The 22,933-nt window shown below is 43.5% G+C and overlaps 1 protein-coding gene across 1 annotated transcript in view; it reads right to left on the reverse strand.

The window, feature by feature from the left end:
* Nucleotides 1-22,933, reverse strand: part of CWC27 (CWC27 spliceosome associated cyclophilin) — a 160,512-nt gene that overhangs the window by 119,459 nt on the left and 18,120 nt on the right. Inside the window, exons 6-10 of the mRNA XM_042452243.1 lie at nt 15,107-15,210; nt 14,633-14,702; nt 13,531-13,610; nt 11,289-11,322; nt 8,861-9,018 (exon numbers count right to left, since the gene is read on the reverse strand). Coding sequence (XP_042308177.1) covers nt 8,861-9,018; nt 11,289-11,322; nt 13,531-13,610; nt 14,633-14,702; nt 15,107-15,210 — 446 coding nt within the window. The remainder of the gene's footprint in view (nt 1-8,860; nt 9,019-11,288; nt 11,323-13,530; nt 13,611-14,632; nt 14,703-15,106; nt 15,211-22,933) is intronic.

Raw genomic sequence — 22,933 nt, forward strand, 5'->3', positions numbered from 1 at the left:
GCTTTATTTATATAGTGCTGTAGATTTACACAGCGCTGTACATACAAACAATAAAATAGATAAAGTAAACCTGCCCATGGTGTACAATCTAAGAATCCATTTTTGTGAGCCATGCATTCAGTGTGAACATCTTTCTTACTCATGGGGGAAGGAAGAGTCATGTGAACTAAGCTGTGACTGGGTCTTGTCAGGGAGCACCAAATCCACACAAGATGTTATCAGCAGGAGGTTAAAGGCTCATGCGTCACCTGCTCCACAAAAATTGAGCACAGGCCCCAGTGAGTATATGAACCAAGACATCTTTATATCAAAATTGCCTAAAGATACAGAACCACCTATTATTAATTTTAAATCACTGACCAATTAGTCCATCAAGCCCCCAGCAAGAGAAAGCTCTCTGCAATGACAACAGTACCACATACAGATCCAGTAATGAAATAATAAACATCTTGAAAACACAGCTAGTGACTTCACACAGAGTAAAAGTGGGGCCAGAACACATTCACTTAAAGTCGCTAGTTTAGCGTAATTATGTGAATGCTCATTGCATTCGAACTGGCTCCCCATTGCCCAAAAATAGCATGCCATTGCCTGAATTTGCATGTGGCAGTCTATAACGTAATAATGTGAAACACATGATTGCGTTTGGACTGACTTCCCAAATTTGCATGTAGCAGGTTATCACACAGTAACGTTAAACCCCATGATTGCGTTCAGATTGCCATTGGATTATACTTCCAATTTCCCTTGTTTGATAAACTCCATTATCATATTTTATAAATATAATCAGCCCACAAACATGAGTGAGGTGAAATACTCTCACGCCCAGTCCAAATAAATTGGGTGACGCAAGATAATCCTGATTAACGAGATTAAATATGCTAGTCGATCGTTTTTCTGTTTACGTTCATGCTTTATCAGACGTAAAAAGAGAAAATGTATTATTTAATGACTCCTGGAAATCAGTAGAACACTTAAACAATACAATGAAAGCAATATGACTTCAATCCAAGCAATTCTCTATCAAAAACGTATAGAGACAGCCATCACTAATGAGAATTTGGGCTAATTAGACCCTACCATCTCCCCAATCAAGGGAAATCAAGAACTGGTCTGTACATTTTACTATTTAAACAGAAGTGAAATTGTAGTATTTGCAGGCATCCTACTGCAGGGTGATGAAACGGAAAAGCCCTGTTGGTGGCAGATATCTTTGTGAAAACACACCCTTCTATTGTTCTTATTGAACACAACAGAAAAACACACAAGAGAACTTCCTGATAGGTTGTAGCCTTGGTTTTAAGTTTCAAAAAGGTAAAGGCATACATGTGATAAAGGAAACAAAGTGATGTGAAAACAAGAGAATTTTTTCTCCTCATTATGAAAAAAAAACTGAACCATAAGAAAAAGGTTGCCTTAGTCTGGAATGGATCAGCAAATCTCTGAAACTCCATCGTGACTGCTATCTCCCCATTTTTAAAGACACCACAGCCTTCTTTCTTATAAGGAACTTTCATTATGCTTTCTGTTGGTTTTGTATATTCATCCTGGCATGTTTTAACCTTTAATGAGTTGATTTTATTCATCAAAGTAATGAGTAATGAATCAAAAAGAATCTTTTTAAGGGCATAATCAGTTGTGTGATATTGCTGAATTACTTTTCAACTACTAGCAGTAATTAGTTACTTTTAAAAAGTAATTTTCCAATCTCTGGTCCAGCCTAACCAAAAAGATTTTTGAGAAAAATTAGATTCTATTGAACTTGGTAGCAGTTGCTGCTTGTGGAGGAGGCAGACGAACAGTATTCATCAGCTGCTACCACTATGAGTGGACATCAACAGGAATACAGCTGTGGCATGCAAGATACAACACAGTGATAGGTTTTCACAGCTGTTTATTCATTTTTTAACAAAAGGTAAACACATAGATAGGCAAACCTATTTCTAAAACCAAACAGGTGTTTTTCAGAAGTCCTAAAATAACTGAAAGCTAAACAAGAGAAAGCTATCCTAATCCCCCCCCTTTCCATTCCCTAATTAAAGCAACACACATAGTCTTTAAAAATGAACAAAAATAATGCTGCTAACTTGTTGTCCTACTTAATTAAAATTTGTCATCACTGCTTAAAATTGATCCCTCCCTATTTAGTTGATTAATCTACCAGTAGTTGCAGTTTTACTTTAGGATCACTATAAGTCAGAAATGGCTTGAAGGCACACAACAACAACAGATTTTGAGAACTCATGTTTGACTGTAGGGTGATAACAGTCTTGCAAATACTGTTTAGTCTCTAAAACACTGATTTCCATTATTTTATAATTTCTTGTTAGCAATCCGAACTCCCTGCTCCCATGTACTTTCAAGCTTTGAGACTGTCATATTAACCAACAGAAAAAGAGCAAGACAGAGGTCATTCAAAAATTTATGGCATATGAGCTCCACCTATAGGATAAAGACTTGAATGAAAGCCTTAAAGAATATTTCTTTAAAAATAGGAGAATACTTGCCAAAGTAATCATTTTCATGCCTTTAACAAAATCTCAGCACCACCCCAAAAGGTCCACTTGATGAAAACCTTAAATTTTGGAGTCTAGAATTTCTACAATGAGCTATCAATTTTTATCATTTCTACAGTGATACTCTGCACAGTTCCACTACAACTATGGTTTTGCTCTATGACTGTCATTTGAAAAGTTGCACAGTTGGTCCTTGGGGTTTGGTCACAGGACCCACCCCCCACCCCCAATGGATACAAAAATCCATGAATGCTCAAGTCCCATTATATACAACGGCATGGTGAAATTCTGTCCTTTATATAAAATAGCAAAATCAAGGTTTGTTTTTTGGAATTTAATTTTAAAAATATTTTCAAGCTGTAGACAGTTGAATCCACGGATATAGAATCAATTGAGTATGGAGGGCTGATTGTATGTATAAAAGAGCATTCCTGCTCCATGGGCCATTTGACCAAATTATGTGTTCTGGGCATGAGGTGTTTAACAAATCAGTAATATTGAACTGGACAGTGATTGTATACAAATAGAACAGTAAAAGAAGCCTCTGTAAGTTCATCAGAGGAACAACCTTTTGGAAATTATGCAATGAGTTTCAACTAAAGGTCTTCAAAGAGCTGAAGGGATACTGTTCAATGCAGGATCTTCATGAGAGAATGCAACTACACCCTCCAGACACATGGCTGTTCAACTTCTATTTCCTCAGGGAAAGTATGATTTTCTATTTGAATGTTAGATACTATCTGGTTTAGCATTTTGTATTAATTTGCAATATCTTTATTTAAAAAGTGAGTCACTTGTTTTAGTAGTCTTGAGAAAGATCTTTGTCAACATGTACTGGATGGCTCATCATGAAATGAATGACTACTTTTAGCATCAGTTTGAGGCCATTCAATCCTCTGGGACATTTTTCTGGGAAACTGCCACATCATAAATAAGCGATCTTTTTCAAGTTTGCTTAATCTGTTCCATTTCTCTATCCCTTCCTGTATAGAGTTCAAAGGGTTACAGAAATGATTCACTCCCACCTACTCCCCCATGTTACAGTATTCTTGTAAGAGAGATTTGGCTTAGTGATGGTTACTGGTCCAAATTTGCTCATCGACATTCATGGCTGAGTGAGGGTTTGCATCCAGGTCTTTCTTATCCAACATCCTAACACTTATACTTCAATAATTTTCAAGATTCTAATGACAATGTATCAATTGGAATTATGGTGGCTTTTGTACTGGAAGAGACTTTGTACAGGAATAGAGCGGCCTAAAGCTGCTCCTTCTGAGAGCGGCCCAAGTCCCCGCTGACTGCACCACCCGTTCCAAGGCACATGCACACGCCATGACCGCACAGCACAGCCTCAGCTCGCACTGATGAGGCTTTTTTACCACCACCCCTACCATCTATGCACACCGTCGCAGGAACACACTGTCAGGGATTTCCTCCTACCTAGATGCCATGCCACGCCATGCCCTTTCATAGTGCCCACAGTTGCACCTGCAACCCTCCACTGGCCATCGGAGCAGAGGTGTGCCCAGTAAAACACTGGCATTGCACAATCCTGCCCCCCCTACATGCCCCATTCATCCCATACCCCATTTTGGACTGTCTGGTTTGTGTATGTTGTACTTATAGCCATTTGAAGTGTCACACTTTCCCTTTTTGCACTGCCACCCCAACCACCAGCTCCATCCTTCTTAAATGTGCACCTGCACCAGTGCATTTATATGCCATGGAGCACTCCTTTGGGACTGGTCTGGCGTCAGGGGGTTCATATCCAGGGTGGAAGGTGCACACGTCTACAAAAGGAACGGTTTCTTTCAAATATACACTGTTATTCGCTGTTATAAGTGAGCCAATTCCACATGAATCCTGGGGTGAGAAACCATAGTGCTACCCACCCAAATGAGGTTCTGCATGATGTCCCTGTTGACATGGTGGTGAGTTGCTTTGATGGCTGCTTCACTTTGAGCTCCTTGCCAAAACCTCCTTGGGAACAAATTAATCCACAAAATAATAAGTGTCCAGGAGGATGTGTCTGATCTTGTGAAGGTCAGCTAATATCATCCTGACCAGCTGAAGCAATAGCAATAGCACGTACATTTCTATACCGCTTATCAGTGCACTCCCCATGTGGTTTACAATGTGTAAGCTAATTGTTCCCAACAAGCTGGGTACTCATTTGAGCTACATACAGAAGGATGCCAGGCTGAGTCCACTGTTGAGCCTTGGGATCGAACTCACAATCTTGTGGCTGTGAACAGCTGCAGTACAGGCATTTAACCACTATGCCACCAGGGCTCCGGCATTCTCCCTCAAGTGAGTCAGAAGAATGTCAGGATGCAGATGGACCAGGGTCAGTTCAATGATTCAGAGAGTAGAACTCCCTCGCCATAGCATCCATTGGCATCCCCACCAATGTATACTTGCCACATGTGACAGATCGATGTCTTGCCTCTGCCTGAGCAAACTACATGTCATTCAGCCCAAATGTTGAGGCTGCATCCAACTCTCCGCACTGCTTTGGAGGTGCCTGCTCAAGAAACAGAAAGAATTAGATGGAAGGGGAGCCCAAAGGCTCATCCTCAAGGCATACCACCAAGAGCTGCTGACTTGAGTGTGCATATACAATTGGAAGGCTTATGAATGCCAATGTCCCATTGTCTGAATATCAGCATGTGGCAGACCTTGACTGGCTGTGGCTGTAGTTGCTCCTATGTAGAATGAGTAGAAAATTAATCCATGGAGATACCGATCTCTGCAATGATCCATCTGAATACTGCTTAAAATTGGAATTGGTTAAGGGGAAGGCCAGAGGGATGAAGCTGAGCAGGATTCTAAGTAGCACAACCTGACCTGCACAAGACATATCTGATCCAATGGTGCTCTGCCCAAAAGCATGACCAGACCCCCTCCTCTACTGAACATCTTTAAACATCTGGAATGTAATATCACTCTGTGCCAGGTGAACTGTAGAACTGAAATCTACAGGGACAGAACAAACTTGTCTGAACTTGAATTGGGAAGGAGTTCACTAATACACATGGTAGCAAAAGGCCAGCATAAAGGCAGCCTGGATGGACAGAAAGAACCAAAAAGAAACACACACACACACACAATGTAATTCCCCCTGCACCACCATCCCTCCCAACCACCACCACTGGCATGCTTGCCAGACAAAGGCAAGTCCACCTCTCTGTCCAACCCAAGCTGATTTTCCAGCCATCATGCCTGAAGGGTGAGAGATTGAAGGTCAGATTCATCTCCTACCCCTACTACCTGAACGAGAGTCCACCCATTCAGCCCCCCCTGCCGAGTTCCCCATCAACCTACTCACTGTGTGCTGGAATGTCCATTCCCCCCACTGGGCACCCTCTCCCCACCCACCGAATCAGCTCCTTTACCTGCCTGCCACTTCCTTCATTTTATCCCCTCCCTCTCTTTCTGCCGCCTCAGGATCCCTATGCCGCAAGTCCCAAGCCTGCTTCCACCTATCCTCAACTTTCCTTCCCCTCAACAGACATCTCCTCACACACCCGCTACATTAAGACCCTAGCTTACCTAATTGTTTACCCCCACTTCTTCCCCTCTCCTCCTGCCACCTTGAGCTACTTCTGCCATGAACCCTCCTCTCCAGTCTGGCCTTGATAGGCATCCTACTGCAAGCCTGCCACATCAGCCCCTTAATCAGCTACATGCTACTTAGCAGAAAGCCTCCCCTTGCCATATACCTCCTACCCATCCTTGCCAAAGTAACACCACTGCCATGTCAGGCTGACCCAAACCCACTGCTTGCCTCAATTAACCTTCCCCCTTGTCGGTCACATTCCTGCCAGCCTGCTGGATCAGGTTCCCATTTGTCCCATTAGGCCCTTGGGCCCCATTTCCCCCCAGCATCCCTCCCCGTACCTATCCCAGTTGTTCCCCTCCCTCACAGGCAGGTCACAAGCCTAAATTCAACTGGCAGCCACACGGCCTCCTTGTATGCATGGCCTAGCCAACAATAACCAGCTGGGATTTCAAGCACCACAAGATTTAAATGAAATCTGGAGGAAGATTTGCCCCAGATCCTATTTGAAGTCTCCTGAAGGTAGACACTGTAAAGGACTCCAAATGACAGTCAGAGTTGAAGCAGAATTCCAGCGCAGGCCCTGGGTCACCAGATGCAACAGCACCTGTCTGAGAGCCATTGGGATAGGACTGTCACAGCTTCCTAGTGGTTTATAGTGGATAGCACAAAGTTCCCTCCCAAGTTATATGGAGGGCACCTATTTTGTAGAAGCACAAAATATAGTCATAATAGCTGTCTTTAAATTGATAATTTTTAGTAAGTAGAAAAGCTCTTCCACAAAAGGCATAACCAAATAAGGATTATTATTTGTTTTGTAGTTGAAATGTACAGTTTAGACCAGTGCAACAGATTTGATGTAAGTGTTGTCCTAAATATAAGCCATTACTACATTACAATGCTCTACTTGCTGATCTAGCTTTCTGATGAAATGAAAGGCTTGATAACTCTCAGATGTTCCACAAAATATTCCGAGAACCTCCCACTGAAGTCACACACTATGATTCTGTTCCATGACTTTTGGCACCCCAGATCCATGAATCACTGCCTGCTTTGATCAACACAAGATTGAATCAGCATCCTTGAAATTCTCTCTGGACAATGCACCATATCATTAGTTTCCAACACATCTGTGTATAGCAAGAGTAATCTTGAAATTCCCATTTTTCACAATTTCTAAACAAAATCCACAAGTAAGCAGGGGAAGTTTCAAGCATGGCAGAAACTTCAACAACTTACTGAAGTAATTCTACATTGCTGTGTCCTTTGAGATGTCTGTGACTGACCCCATACTTATGAAATGTGTAATGCTGAAGACATAGGGGATAGGAGGCACAATAAAATAAATAAATATACATAAGAGGAAGATTAAAATGCTGCTTATTTAAAACCATAAGTTTAAAATTAAAAACTAAAGAATGTTCAAGCAGTTTAGAGAAACTGGACTTGGTTGAAGAATATAGCACATCTTCTAAAAGAATGAAAGAAAGTCAAATGGGAATAGAGAACATATTTATATAGTCCGACATAATTTTGAAAGTGAAGAAGACACACTCAAGACATTCCAGTAGAATTTCAACAACTTCCAACCTACTATTAATCTCAGCCTGAAAATATCGACAGCACAGTACAGCAATAAAAAGACATTTAAGCGCCACACTGTATCACAAACCCACTGACCCTTAGGCATACTTACATGCCTCCGCTTTCCACTGCACTACCAAATCCATAGTTTACAGCCAAGCCCTCTGACACAATTGCATCTGCTCAGACCCACATGACAGGGACACCAAACACACAGAGTTACAACAAACATTCCTCAAGCTACAGTACCCACCATATGAAGTAAAGCCAAACAAACCACAAATCAACAAAGCAAGACTTGCATCCAGAACTAATCTATTATAGAATATATTAAGGACAGGACATGGCAGAACCCCACTAGTGCTCACATACAGTTCTCACCTCAGACTATTCAGATGAATCATCAATGAACTACAACCCATTCTGGACAATAATGCTGCCTTTTCAAGGACAGTTTGTGGCAGGTTTTTACTTTCCTACAGACAACCTCACAATCTCAATTACTTAGCTACAGGAGGACATACAACATGGATGGTGAAACAGGTACAAAACCTTGCCAACCCAGATTCCAACTTTGCCCAAACATCTACTTAGGAAGCCCCATGCTGAAAGTTCCTTTATTGGGAAAATACCCAGATCAGAATCTCTGGCTTCAATACTACCTTTAGGTACATTCAGGTAATGAGCAGAAAGTCATAAGCACAGGGGAGTACATAACACCACACAATATATTTTTTTTAAAAAAACCCAACAACCACTTTTTCTTACTGAGGTCAAAGGAGCTTCATCCTAGATATTTAGTAGTTATCCAGAAGCATTTATATGGTGGCACATAGTACAATTTAAATATATAACATTGCTCCTCTAAAAATCTTACAGAGAGCCAGTATGGTGTAGCAGTTTGAGTGCTGGACTATGATTCTGGGAAACCAGGGTTTGAATCTGGCTCAACCATGGAAACCCAGTAGGTGACATACCCTCTCATCCTAAGAAGATGGCAGTGGCAAACCACCTCTGAATAAATCTTGCAATGAAAACTCTATGATAGGATCACCAAGTCAACTTGAAGGCACGTAACAAAAAAACAAAACAAAACATAAGATCATGTCATGAGGACATGTCATTTTTGCTTCAATGACAAGGTGGAATGAAATGGAAAGTTTACTACACTCCCGTAACTTCAGTGTAATGCACTACTCACCTGCGACTACTTTTCTTCTCTGTTTCATCCTCTTTAATTGTTTTTTTAACAGTTAGATTGGTATCTTTCTTTAGCTTCTTCACAATTCGTTCTTTCATTTGACTTTTTTCATCACTATCAATATCATCACCTTCATCACAATATCCATCCTCTTCCTCCTAAGGAAACAGATGGTGAGTTTATGCATTATCTTTTATTCATATCTGAAAGCTTCATTTTATCAAAAAATATTACCACTGATCACAGCCATTGATAGATATGGATAAATAGCAATAACACTTACATTTCTATACCATTTTATAGTTTATAGATACCATATCGGAACTTAGTGCTGTGGTGATGGAATATTATTATCCTTTTCTTGTTCAAAGAGAGGGACAGTGCCCGAGTTCTCATCTTCATACTCATCAATAGTCTGAAATCTTGAATCAGATGGAGTTAGACTGAGAACGGAGGTTGCTTTTCCAGAACACAAACCTTGTTCATTATTTCTAGCTTGATAAGAGGCTACACAGTTTAGAATCGAGTCCTCCATAATTTCATTCACAAGTTTTGTTGCAGAGTTTAGGGGTGGGTTGACTGCTTCAGGCATATCTTCATCTTGAGGGCCATCCAAACCCGCCCCACATTCTTTTTCTTCACTTGGGAAACAATTGGGGGGGGGGGGCTACTGTCAAAATCCCAAGCTCTACAAGTCCTACTAATGTTTCAATAATGGCTTTAAGACCAGAAATTTCCTTTTGCAGTACAGTGGTGCCTCGGGTTACGAAATTAATTCGTTCCGCGGCCGCTTTCGTAACCCGAAAAGCCTTCGTAAGCCGAATTGCCATAGGCGCTAATGGGGAAAAGCCGCGATTCCGTGCGAAAAAGCCGAAAAAAGCACCAAAAGTTTTTTCGTAACCCGAAAAAACATTCGTAACCCGAAACAATAATTCCCTATGGGATTTTTTCGTATCCCGAAAATTTTGTAACCTGGGTATTTCGTATCCCGAGGTACCACTGTACATCCATTCTATTAAAGAATTTTACTGCTATTTGCTCTGCTAGAAAACATTGATCTTGTAAAAAACCATACAAAGAGGGAGGGTTGCATTCTGCTGATACTGGGTGAGACTTAGTGCTCCTTTCTCTTAATTTGTTTACCATTTCTTTATATGAGGAAAACAGCTTTTGCTTAATGGGTGAAAGATTTACTTCAACAAAGCCAGGACCAATAGACCAATTTGTGACATTTTCAAAGGAGGAATGGGAGGAGGGAGTTTCTGTTTCAATTCCGTTATGTATTACCTCAGCTGTTTCAACTGAGTTCTGTGAGGGGCCAGGGTTATCTACTGGGGGCAATTCTGTAACCTTTGGGTTCGGCCTCTGCTCCTGTCCTTCGTTTACTAGGTCATAATATTCCAGTACTGTATTGATTTCTGGACTAAAATGGGTAGTGTGTTTTGAGCTGAGGCTTTTTTAAGCTGGGCCTGAGTTGAGACCATATTAGGGGGTTGATAATATCAGGCAACTTGGGAGAAACATTGCAGCTGGCAGATGACTTCTGTCCTGAGGAAGCACAAGAACACCAAGTGCCGCCTCTGCTGCTGTGCCGCTGCTGCTATTATTATTATTGTTGTTGTTGCTGCTGCTGCTGCTGTGCTTCCTGGGCTGGTCCCTCTGGCAAGATGGTTTGCTGCTCTCAGCCACGCCCCTCTCTCTCTCCCTTAGTGCTGCTTCTTGCCTGGCTCGGTGGAATGGGTGGGAAAAGGAGCCCAAGATTCAGCATCTCAGGCTGGTCCATCTGGGAAGGAGGTTTGCTGCTCCACCATTTTATAGTGCTAAGCACACTCTAGGTTTACACTGTGTTAGCCAATTGTTAAAGAGATACAAAAAAAGATGGCAAAGAGATACCAAAATACATGAAAGTTACATGAAGAAAATATTCTTCTGCATTTTAAAGGCCTCCTAAAAATGACTCCTATCTTCAGGATTTTATATTTTATAAATAATAATAATAATAATAATAATAATAATAATAATAATAATAATTTGTTTGATTTATATACCACTATTCCAAAGATCATAGCGGAGAACATAAATGATGTCGCCTCTTCTCTAAGTATTTTGTTTTTAACTCACATTGCTTGGTACTATTCACAAGCAATGATCAAGAAAAGTGACAGTTGCATGGGGCAAATTCAACTACTGTGTAAGTGGATCTCTATTTACCCAGGGGAGCATTTATCTCCTCTTCTCCATCCTTCACTAAAATCTATACTGAGGTCTCTTAACTGTCAAAAGCCAATAGTTGTTCTCAAGGTAGGTGTTGTTAGGATAAGGGGAAATTATTCCTTTCCCCAGTTTCATTGACAAAAGCCGTTCCATTGGGGGAAAGGGCCAACCCACAGTTCAGCCGATCACAACTAGAAAGGAAAATGCCACTCACCTCATCTGAATTATCATTTTCATTTGAGTTTTCACTGAAACGCAAGAAAACATATGTAAGTACATTCTCCCCTACTGTATTTTAAATATCTGAATTACACAGAACAGAATGTTCATGGCCTCTTCATTTTCTTGGTTCACTGTTAAAAGATTGTGGCCAAAGTAGTGTTGGTGCCCTATGCTAGCGGTTACATTTCTATGAGAATCACATGGTGGTGACTAGTTCCAAACAGCCTACATATTTTTCCAATGTCTACTTTCTTTCATTACTGCTGAGCCTACAGCTTCTTTCCTGCTGTTATCACTGACTAAAATAGCATTGTCACACTAGCAAAGTACACTATCAGAACTCGTTACCTTTTTAAAAAGCAGAATAAAATCTTCTTGCAGAACAAAAAGCCTAATTAGGGTCAGTTTTGGGATTAGTGTTTTTCCTCTATGGTAAATTCTCTTTCCCTCTTGTTGGAATAGGAGGAGGAGATCAAGCATTCCACCTCCTTACTATAGCTGCTCCAAAGAGAAGCCTCTTTGGAAGTAGATTTGGAGATTTTTTTCAGTGTTTGCTGCCCTTACTGCAGCTATGGAAGGACAATCTGAGCACTATGTGTTTGGCACAGCCAGAGCGAGGCAGAGAAAGCTCAAGTATTCTTCCAATCTGCAGATAGACGCCCACTACTGACTGCAGCAGACATCAGTTCTTTAACCAAAAGGAGTGGGGAATGGATTTCCCCCACCATTTTTGAGCTGTCAAGATTTTGCTACATCTTTCCAACCAGTTCAGATGAAAAATACATGGTACGGGGACAACAGGAAAAACCTTATTTACTGTCTCTCTTCTGCTGGTTCAACATGCTAGTGTCTTGAGCTAAGTCTGGGCCTTGTTCAGACCCTCAGAAATAAGCGTTCATTGCAGAGTCCCTGCCAAGTATACGTATAACAATGCTTACATCCATCTCCAGAGAAATACTCACACCGGAGCCAAAGAGGAAGGTTAAATAAATCTACCAAGTAAATCAAAGCCTTGAAAATGCTGGAGTTCTGAGAAGCTGCACTTGATCTGTTCTGGCAGGATGGGAAAGACTAGCAGAGGTTATCACTCACTTAGGGCTTAGGCTGAATAAAATTTGCATGAATACAGATTATTGGTGGTGGAAAGAGATTACCCAGTCAAGGATACTCTTCTCTGCAGCATGAAATGTGCAATTAAAAGCAGAGGAGTACAAAAACTAGTGCACACACACACACACATATATAAGACTTCAGTTACACAACTTCCATTCTTACGCTGAGCATCAGAATCATATAGAAAAGCAGAGGCAGAGGTTTCGTAGATGCTAATAGCCAGAATGGAGATATCCTTTTTTGTCTTCTCCTCCTTTAATCCAACTCACTTAGCATAACCCCTTTTAACACTGGTAGCATAACTACCATTTTAACACTGAAAAATTGTATCTGTTGCTGCAACTAAAATTTACACAGCACAGCCCATGAGCAATTCCACAGAGAATAATGTAATATGGACTTTAGAAGAAAAGAATGAGGTGAGGGACAAGGAAAGAGAAAAGAATCAGGTCCTATGTCGATAAGAAGGAACAGGGAGCAGATGGGGTGGGAGGAAAGAAAAGGGACACAGGGTAGACAAAATGGAGTGGAGTAGGGAGCATAAAGAGGTCACTGTTGTCTTTCGAAATTAAAAAAACTGAATATTTGAAATATACTAGAAGAAGAAGGTAACATTCATGCAAAAATAGAGCTTCCTAATATACGTTCTGTGTGTTTTGGCAGAATGCAGGCATCATTCTGGCATGCTTGTTGTTTTTGCATTATGACAGACACAGTTTCAAGGCAGCCGAGACACCATTTCTAACACACCCTGACTACACTGGAGTATTACCTCACTCCATCTTAGCCCCAAATCTGCAGGTACTACTATGGGATAATCTTAAACTCAAAAACAGAGTGCTGGTCAAGTGCACAGAAAAGTTATTTTGAATATTTTGATCTTATCATTGTTTTATTATTCACAACAGTTTTAATATTGTTGGGAAGATTTGTTTTAAAGGCAGCTCATAGTCATTTTTAATAACTGCATCTTTCAAGAGACTCATCATCATTAGCAGGATGAGGAAATGGGGAAAATGACAGATAACTGAATTTGTGATATAGCAGAAGCATGCATTGACAACAGAGGTCCAACGTATCTAATTTGGTACAGATGCCAAGTATGCAAGTAGCATATTAACCTTTTAATTGCAGGGACTGAACTCAGGTGTGGATCATCTTTCAGTAAGTCATGACTGCTTTTGCTTCTTCCTTTCATATTCTAAAATTCAAAATAAAAGAATCATAGTAATCAGAGTAGAGTAAATCTTGGTAAAAATATTCTTTCTTTTGCATCACACAATCCATGTCAGTAAAGACAGACAGAATCAAATAAAGAAAAAAGTCTGTGCAATACATGTTTCTTATTGAACTAAGAGTTCACCAGAAAGCTGTTAATACAGGTAACCAGAAGCTAATAGAAACTCAGACAATCATCCGTATACTTACCAGTAATATCGGATTAGCTTTCTCTTGGTAATACTGCAGAGGCCAGAGACATTTTTATTCAAGAGAGGCGACTAGGCATTATATAGCATTATGTTAGAAAGTACAGTAGCATTAAATTATAGTTTGGTGCTACAGTGTATAAAGTTCAGGTATAGTGTATAAAGTTCAGGACTCCCCTCTCAAACCCTTTCAGGAAACTGCAAGAAGAATAACCTTTTATATTCATTTTCAATTAGTCACAATTTATTGTTATGTATGATACTTAAACGTATGGTTAAACTATGATTTAGAGTGGATGAGGGCTGCCATGCAGTTCCAGTTGCTTTACATGCAGCCAAAGAAGCAAGGCAAAATGCGGACAAAATGCAGTTTGACACCACTTTAACTGTCATGGTGTCATCTTACAGATTTGTAGTTTTGTTAGGCACCAGGACACTCTTGGCAGAGCAGGCTAAAGACCTTGTAAAACTAGGATCCCAGGATTCCATAGGATGGAGCCACAGCACTTAATATGGTGTCAACCCATATTATTTCACCTCTGGATAGCCAAAAATCACTTTTCCCAAAACACAATTGGTTAGTTACATCTGGAGGGCCACAAGGTGCACACTCCTGTTTAAACTCAGCGTCCCACATCTAGCATCAAACATTAGAATACATTTTGATAGCAAATGTACATATTTTTACAGCAAAGCTACAGGTTCAGATAACAAAGTTGAACAAAGCTGGGCAAAGCAACAGTCCCAAAGTAATTTTATTTTAAAGCTCCACAGGTAATCATTTTGAAACCATTACCTGACTAACTTTGTTGACTTCCACTTCTTCTTCTTCAGCTTCTTCTCCAAAGGAAAGCAAGCTAAAATTTCTTCATGTAGAAAAAGACAAAAAGAAAGTACGTATTTATTATATCTAGACAATTTTACTAGGAAATTGACAGTTTGGGGTTGTTTAGTGATACAGGGCACCCATCCATTCTGGACCCCTTCGTGTAAGAGAATTTCCATAAATGCTTAAAACATGCGGTGGTGTCATGGCGAGTGCACGTGCACCGTTACCTTTTATGGTGAGCGGCTTTCAGCATAAGCTGAAAGCCGAGTAAAGCACCTGCATATGATGCAGCCACACTGTACACCCAATTCAAAGAAAAAACCCACCCATATTTATTTCTCTGTATTTATACAATTAAGAAGCTATTTTGAATTTGATCCTAACTACTACATAGAATCTTGTAATTTAACTTGTAGAAAAGAAATAACAAGTTACAATTACTTTGTGCCCTTGGATTTTGCCTTCTTTTCTTCTTCCACTGACTTCTCATTCTTCAACTTTTTACTGGTTCTTGGAATTATGTCATCAAAAGGGTTAAATAAAACCTGTAAGAAAGATATTTTACATTTTTAAAAGTCTCCCCAATGTGAAATGTAACAATTTTTCAAACCCACCCAAGCAATACAGAAAAATAACAGTCAGTAAAGACTTATACAGTGGTACCTCGGGATACGAAATACCCAGGTTACGAAATTTCCGGGATACGAAAAAATCCCATTGGAAATAATTGTTCCGGGTTACGAATGTTGTTTCGGGTTACGAAAAATTTTTTTGGTGCTTTTCGGCGCTTTTTCGCACGAAACGCGGCTTTTCCCCATTAGCGCCTATGGCAATTCGGCTTACGAAGGCTTTTCGGGTTACGAAAGCGGCCGCGGAACGAATTAATTTCGTAACCCGAGGGAGCAGTGTAATCAGAAATTTTAAACATATGGAACTGTCATACACTGGGTCTGGCTGCTGGTACGGAGAAGGTAGTATATTCTTTTACTTGGCAGCACCTTTTCAACATCTCATGCTAAGGTATTTCCCAGCACTGCTATTCTAACTCTCTTTAACGGAAGGTGGTATGGAACAGGATGTATGCAAAACACACAGTTGCTCACTGAGCTTTGAGCATATTATTCCACAGCACTTAAATTGTACTGCATTCTCAAGCAAAACAGAAGCTAAATCCAATGGTTGGTTTAAAAAGGAGCAGACTTACTGAAAGAATGGGACTTATAAAAACCCCATAGATTTAAAGGCTTTAAGGAATCTGGGAATAAAAGTTGGATTTAGCCCCAGAAGTCTGCACTATCACAAAATGTAATGGGTTTTTTTTCTTTATTTAAAATAGTTGCACCCTAAGCATCAATCTCCCTCTCCAGGATAGGCTACATAGTCCAGTTAAAAATGAAATAATATACAGGATGGTGTGCAGTAACAAGGCAAAGAGCAAAGCAGTACAAATCAAATCCTCAGGATTAAAACTAACAATTAAAATAGCCAGAGAACATAGCAGTTTATTTGGAATTTTGGATTTTTAAAATGTTTTAAACATATATCATGCTGCTAGTTATCAACTATAGGGTGCATTGTAATTTTTAGAAATAGAAAAAAAAATATTTACCAAATAATAAAATATATCTGACTCAAAGGTGGAATAGACCACTGTGAATGGGAGGCTTAAAGCCGCTCCTGAGAAAGCTGGATTGGGATCACAGCAACTGCATGTTGCATCCCCAATTCGCCTTTTTGCCTGCCCAAAAAGAAGCAGCAAAATGCTGCTCCTTTTTGTGCTGGCAAAAAGCCGGCTTTTTCTGCCCCATCATGCCTTTATGGCACTCCTGCAGCATGTAAATGCCGTGCCACTGGAGTGCCCGAAAACTGGCTGCTGTGTGGGCAGCCAGGCAACGTGAAGCCGCCTTCTGGGCATCATGGGGGCATGCGTTGTGCATTCACCCTGTCCCAAGCCGGCTTGAAGCTGGCTTTTCATGCCGGTTTGTACCGGCCCTAAGTGGCAGGTGAACCTCCCTGAAGACAGCATTCTCAGAAATGGCACCAACACTGAAAAGGCCTCCTCACTTGCACTATCATCCCCCCATAGGTCTACTAGTAGGAACACCTTGAGCAGGTCCTCTGATGGTGACCTTAGTATATAGGCTATTTTATGTGGGGGTAGTGTAAATATCTGGCCCCAAGTTGCTATGTGGCATATACAGTGGTGCCTCGGGTTACGAAATTAATTCGTTCCGTGGCACCGTTCGTAACCCGAAAAGCCTTCGTAAGCCGAATTGCCATAGGCGCTAATGGGGAAAAGCCGCGATTCCGTGCGAAAAAGCCGAAAAAAGCACCAAAAGTTTTTTCGTAACCCGAAAAAGGTTTTTTTTTCTCAACTTGTGGTCTTCTGGCATCTCAGAGTAGGCAGGAGGAGCTGCTCTCAAATATCACACCATGCCCAAATCAACCAACCCAAGGTGCCACTCTCTGGCCCGCATCAAAGCCAGGCCAGACTTGCACACTCCGATCCCCACATCCCCACAACTCTCAAATCATCACACCCATGACCAAGGCAACCACCCCCACGGTGACACTTCTATGGCCCGCCATCAAGCCAGGCCGACTTGCAAAACTCAGATCCCACATCCCAACACTCTCAAATCATCACACCCTATGGACCAAAGAACCCCAAATTAAAAAACCAAACCCATGGGTCACCACTCATGGCCCGATCAAAGCCCGGCCAGACTTGCAAAAACTCGAATCCAATCCCCACTCTCAAATCATCACACCCATGACCAAAGAACCCCAAATATTTAAAAACCAACCCCATGGTCCACACTCTATGGCCCACATCAAACGCCAGCCAGACTTGCAAACTCAGATTCCCACATCCCACACTCTCAAATCATCACACCCTGACCAAAGAACCCCAAATTTAACAAAACCAACCCATGGTCCACTCTATGGCCAGCATCAAAGCAGCCAGGACTTGCCAAAACTCAGATCCACATCCCACACTCTCAAATCCTCACCCCATGACCACAGAACCCCAAATCTAAAAAACCAACCCCAGGTCACACTCTATGGCCCGACATCAAAGCAGGCCAGACTGCAAAACTCAGATCCCACATACCACACTCTCAAAATCATCACACCCAGACCAAAGAAACCCCAAATTTAAAAAAACCAACCCCATGGTCACACCTATGGCCCGCCATTTCAAAGCCAGGCCAGACTTGCAACAACCTCCGATCCCAAATCCCCCACTCTCAACTTCATCCACCACCCAGACCAAGAACCCCAATTTAATAAACCAACCTCATGGTACACTCTATGGCCCGCCCATCAAAGCCAGGCAGACTTGACACAACTCAGATCCCCACATCCCACACTATCAACTCCCACACCCATGACCATCCCAACCCGAAACTCAAAACCAACCGGCCAGAAACCCAAACATCTGAACATGCAACCCCCATGGTCAGGCCCATTCTAAAAGGATAAAGAAAAAAAGTGTTGCTGTCTTGGCATTCAGATTGAGGCAGGGAAGCGGAGGACTGCTCTCACAATCATCACAGCCATGACCAAAGCAACCCCAAATCTAAAAAGCACCCAATCTATGGCCCCATCAAATCAAGGCCAGACTTTCAAAAAAGTCACCACCCCACCCTTCTAATCATCCACACCCCGACCATACCACCCAGAACTCAACCCCACAGGCCAAAAAACCCAAATCTGAACATGCACCCCATGGTCGTCCCATTCTAAGGCTAAAGAAAACAAAGTGTTTTCTTACTTCGCTGGTTTTGGCAATCTGGGTCCTGGCATGTCGGAGTGATGGCAGGCGGAGGCGAGGGCAGCCCAAAAAGCAAATTTACACCAATTCAAGGCAATTTAACCCCACTTCAGCCAATTATCCAATTCAAGCAATTTAACCACTTCAGCCAATTTATCCTTCAAGCAATTTTAACCAATTCAGCCAATTTAGCCCAATGCCACCAATTTAACAAAGTTCACCATTTAAAAAAAAAATTTGGTGTTTTTTTTAAGGGTCACCTTTTTTTTAAGGGTCACCTTTTGCCTTCTTGGATGACGGTTCTCCCTCTCTAGTGAAGAACTGTCCAAGGCTGTCTGCCTTTGCGGCCCTTAAGCAGTGGTTCTTAAAATGGCTTAAGGCACGACATTCTCAAATGGGCACTGGCATGGCTGGTCAGCACCTGCTCAGGGTTTTGCTTCTCCCAACAAGGAAGCCACATTGTGGAATTGCCCTCAGAATTGTCTTTAATGTCTGCCGTTGGCAACGATGCCCCCGCAGCCTCCTTCCTGCTGGCCCTGTCGCAATGGAGCACGTCCTCGTCCACGGCAGAGGCCGAGTGTTGCATCGCCGCCACGGCCTTGGAGGTCCTCTGTTGTTCAGGTCCTCGTTGTGCTCTCGATCATTTCCTCCCCGTCGTCGTTTTTGTCCACCTCGAGTCCAGGGACCTTGCGCTGGATACGATCTCGTGACCTTCTTCTTCACCTGGCTCCCACCCTCGGTCTGTAACCCTTCCGGGGCAGAAGCCTCATGCCACAGCTTCCTCTGCAGCACTAGGTTGCGCCTGTGATCGCCTGCCAGGCCAAGTCCACCATCTTCAAGCACACCACGATGTCCACATGCTGCTTCCCCGCATCACGAAGGGTCCGCTGTGTGCTCCTCCGTCACATCGAAGCAACGTTGAAACAGGTGCTTGGTGTATTGTAACTTCTTGAGTTGGCGATCACCTGCTTGTCATGGGTTGCAAGAGGGAGGTCGTGTTGGGTTGCAGAAACTGGACCTTGCTGAAGGAGAAACTCCGCCGAGGATGTCCTTCTCCAGGCCTGCGGGGTTGCGCAGGAGCATTGTCCAAGAGGCGGAGGCACTTCAAGGGCAATCCTCTTCCTCCAGGTACGCTACTGTCGAGGGCTAACGACCGTGTTGATCCACTCGCCGGAAAAAGGAGGCGTGCTGACCCATGCGCGCCATTGGAGCGCCACACATCACTGGCAACCTGTCCTTCTGGATGTTGTGTGCTTGAAGGCCTTGGATTCTCGGCGTGGTACACCCAACAGGGCTTGGACCTTACAGTCCCCGCTGGCATTGGCACACAACGCACACGAGTGTGAAGCGGGTCCTTCATAGGCTTGTGCCTGGCTGTCTCCTCCTCCTGGCCTGATGTAGGTGCGGCGAGGGCCTTCTTCTTCCAGAAGCGGCCCGTCTCGTCGCAGTTGAAGACTTGCTTCGGGACGTAGCTTCCTCCTCCCACCATGGCCATTGAACGCGACGCGAATGCTTCGGCGGCCTGGTGGTCTGCGCTGGACCGCCTCCGCCGTGACGGACGACAGAGTGGATCCGGCCTCCTCTTGAAACCTCTCGAAACCGACCCGTGATGCTTTGAAGTCCGGGGTGCTGGGCTCCTCCTGCGAAGAGAGTTCATTCGGCTGCCTCCTTGCTGGCCCGGTCTCGTAGATGGCGTGGCCTTCTCGCAGATGACCGCTGTGGTCATGGTGCCCCGTACTTCGCTCCTTTCTTGACTCCAAAGAGGAGACAGCAGGCGCTCCATCTCCTGTGGCTTCGGTTTGTACTCTGTGGCGATGGTCGCACGGCCTTCGCTTGGGAGCCCACAACAGTCTGCTGGCTCCTTTTGCTTGAGGACAGTGCAATCGTCGAAGCGGTTGCGTCCATACTCCTTGGCCAAGTCCACCAAGCGCACGCCCCTCTCGTGCTTGGCAATGCTGTCCTTCTTTCCTCCAAGGACAAGGGAGCCCTCTTCTTTTCTCACCGCTTGTTGGGCGCCATAGCTTCATCCTAAAAAGGACAAAAGGGCACAGGCAATGAGCCAAAAGCAAATGGAAACCACCCCCCACCGCACATGGTCACCCACTCTCTGGCCAAACTTGCAACAGTCCCCCCACCCCCTCTCAACTCATCCATCAGCCATGAGCACCAGGCACCCCGCAGAACACAATACCCATAGGCCAGAAGGAAGGAGCAACCCAAAAAATCTGGCTGAAAAGTGCCCACCCCCAAAGTCACACTGTCTCTGGCCCAATCAAGCAAGGCCCAAACTTGCAAAAGTCACACCCCCACACTCTCACATTCATCCACCGCATGGAGCACAGCACCCCCGCAGCAGGACACACAAACCCATAGGCCCGAACCCAAAATCTGAAAATGCCACCCCAAAGTCACACTGTCTGGCCCCTCCACGCAAGGCCCAACTTGCACAGTCCCACCCCCACACTCTCAAATCATCCCACCGGCCTGAGCACAGCACCCCAGCACACCAAACCCATCGGCCCAGCAACCCGAAAATCTGAAAATGGCAACCCCAAAGTCACCACTGTCTGGCCCACATCAAGCACGGCTCCAAACCTTGCAAAAGTCACACCCCACACTCTCTACCATCATCACAGTCCTGGCGCACCAGGCACCCCAGCAACCAAACCCACTAGGCCGAGGAACCCAACCAACATTCTGAGTTTAAATGCCACCCTCTGGTGAGGTCTCTGGCCCACCTGTGCCCATAGCCAACGTGGTTAAAAGTCCCACACCACACTTTGAACAGCACGCACAGTCCATGGAAGAAATCAAGAAGCGCATGAAGCCCATCATCCCCTTCAGAGCCTGCCACCACTAACAGCCAAAAACCCCAAACAGGCATCTCCCTGCTGCACCCAGGCCCTAGGGGCCCCCTCATCCCAATTCAGGAGCATGTCACCCCTAAAAGAAAAAAAACCCAAAAAAATAATCAAGCCAGCACATCAGGGCCATCCTCCACACTAGTTAGTAGCATGCCACCCTAAAAGAAAAAAACCCCACAAAATCAAGCCATCCGACCTTCAAGTGCCATTATCCACACAGTTATGCGCTGCCACCCTAACCAAGAAAAACAAACCCAAAAAAATCAAGCCAGCACTCAAGGCCATTCTCCACACATTAGGAGATGCCACCCTGAAAAGAAAAAAACCCCAAAACAAATCAAGCGAGCCATTCAAGGCCCTCATCCACCCTTAGGAGCCTGCCACCCTAAAAGAAAAAACAACCCAAACAAATCAAGCCAGCACATCAAGTGCCATACTCCACACATTAGCGCATGCCACCCTGTGAAAAGCAAAACAACCCCAAACAAATTCAGCCGCCACATCAAGGCCATATACTCCACACCATTAGAGCCTGCTACCCTTAAAAGGAAAAAAACCCAAAAAAGGCCATCCCTTGCCACACCCGCGTCCCATAATCCCCAATCTTCGAAAATTGCCAGTAGCCAAAACCCACAATCCACCCCTTTGAATAACACCACCACCACACAAAAAAAAAAAAAAACCAACAACCCAACCACCAGCACCCCACAGCAACGATGGTCACCCACTGTCTCCCCCAGCCCACCCCGGAGCCGAAGAAGGTAAAATTCCTCAACCTCCGGTAGAGAAATTGCTGATCGCCGGTCTTGATTCCGAAGTTATGGCCAAAAGCCAGAGAAAGGAAAAACCTTCCAGGGCGAAAGCCAGCGAAATGTCCCTGAAACCGCAACCACGAATAGTAGCTCCAAGAGACTCTTTCTCACCCGTCCGCTCGGGCCAGGACCCAAAGGGGGCAGATCAATGGAAGCCGGCTTTTTAGTTTCTCAAGGGCACGCCCACCCCCCCCCCCCAATTTCGTTAGCCAATCCCCTTGATTGGCTTGTATTTTCGCACGCCCAATCACTGCTGCTAACGAATTTCAACATTCGCGCCAACGCTAACCCCTAACCGTTCGCCCTGGAAACTCCCTGGAAGCCCCAGTTAGATGCACTTTGCATCATTTGAATTTCGCGTCCGACAACCGAATTTCGTAACCCGGAAACATCCTTTTTCGTTAACCCGGACACAAGTTTTTCCAACGCCGCGATTTTCGTTATCCCGAACATTTCGTAAGCCGATTCATTTCCGTTATCCCGGGGTTCCCCGTGTATGTGTACTTGCTTTACCTAGATATGATGGCCAGAGTGCCCATATATGTAGTATCTTTCACAGCTCCAAGCATTCAGTTCACTTACTTCAGCAGCCATGAATTTAGGAAGTATCTTTTTCTTAACACTACTTTTTAAACTTTGCTGTCAGTTTGGTTAGATCTGAGCAGTATTCCCAGTAAGAATTGTGTAAAATCCCTCCAATTTTCTTGTTCTTATTCTCTTCTCCCAGTGTGATTTACAGTGTCGGTACCTCGGGGTACGCGAAATACCCAGGTCTACGAAATTTGTCGGGATACGAAAAAATCCCATAGGAAAA

Source organism: Sceloporus undulatus, chromosome 2 (genome assembly GCF_019175285.1).
Source record: "Sceloporus undulatus isolate JIND9_A2432 ecotype Alabama chromosome 2, SceUnd_v1.1, whole genome shotgun sequence".
Lineage (NCBI taxonomy): Eukaryota > Metazoa > Chordata > Lepidosauria > Squamata > Phrynosomatidae > Sceloporus > Sceloporus undulatus.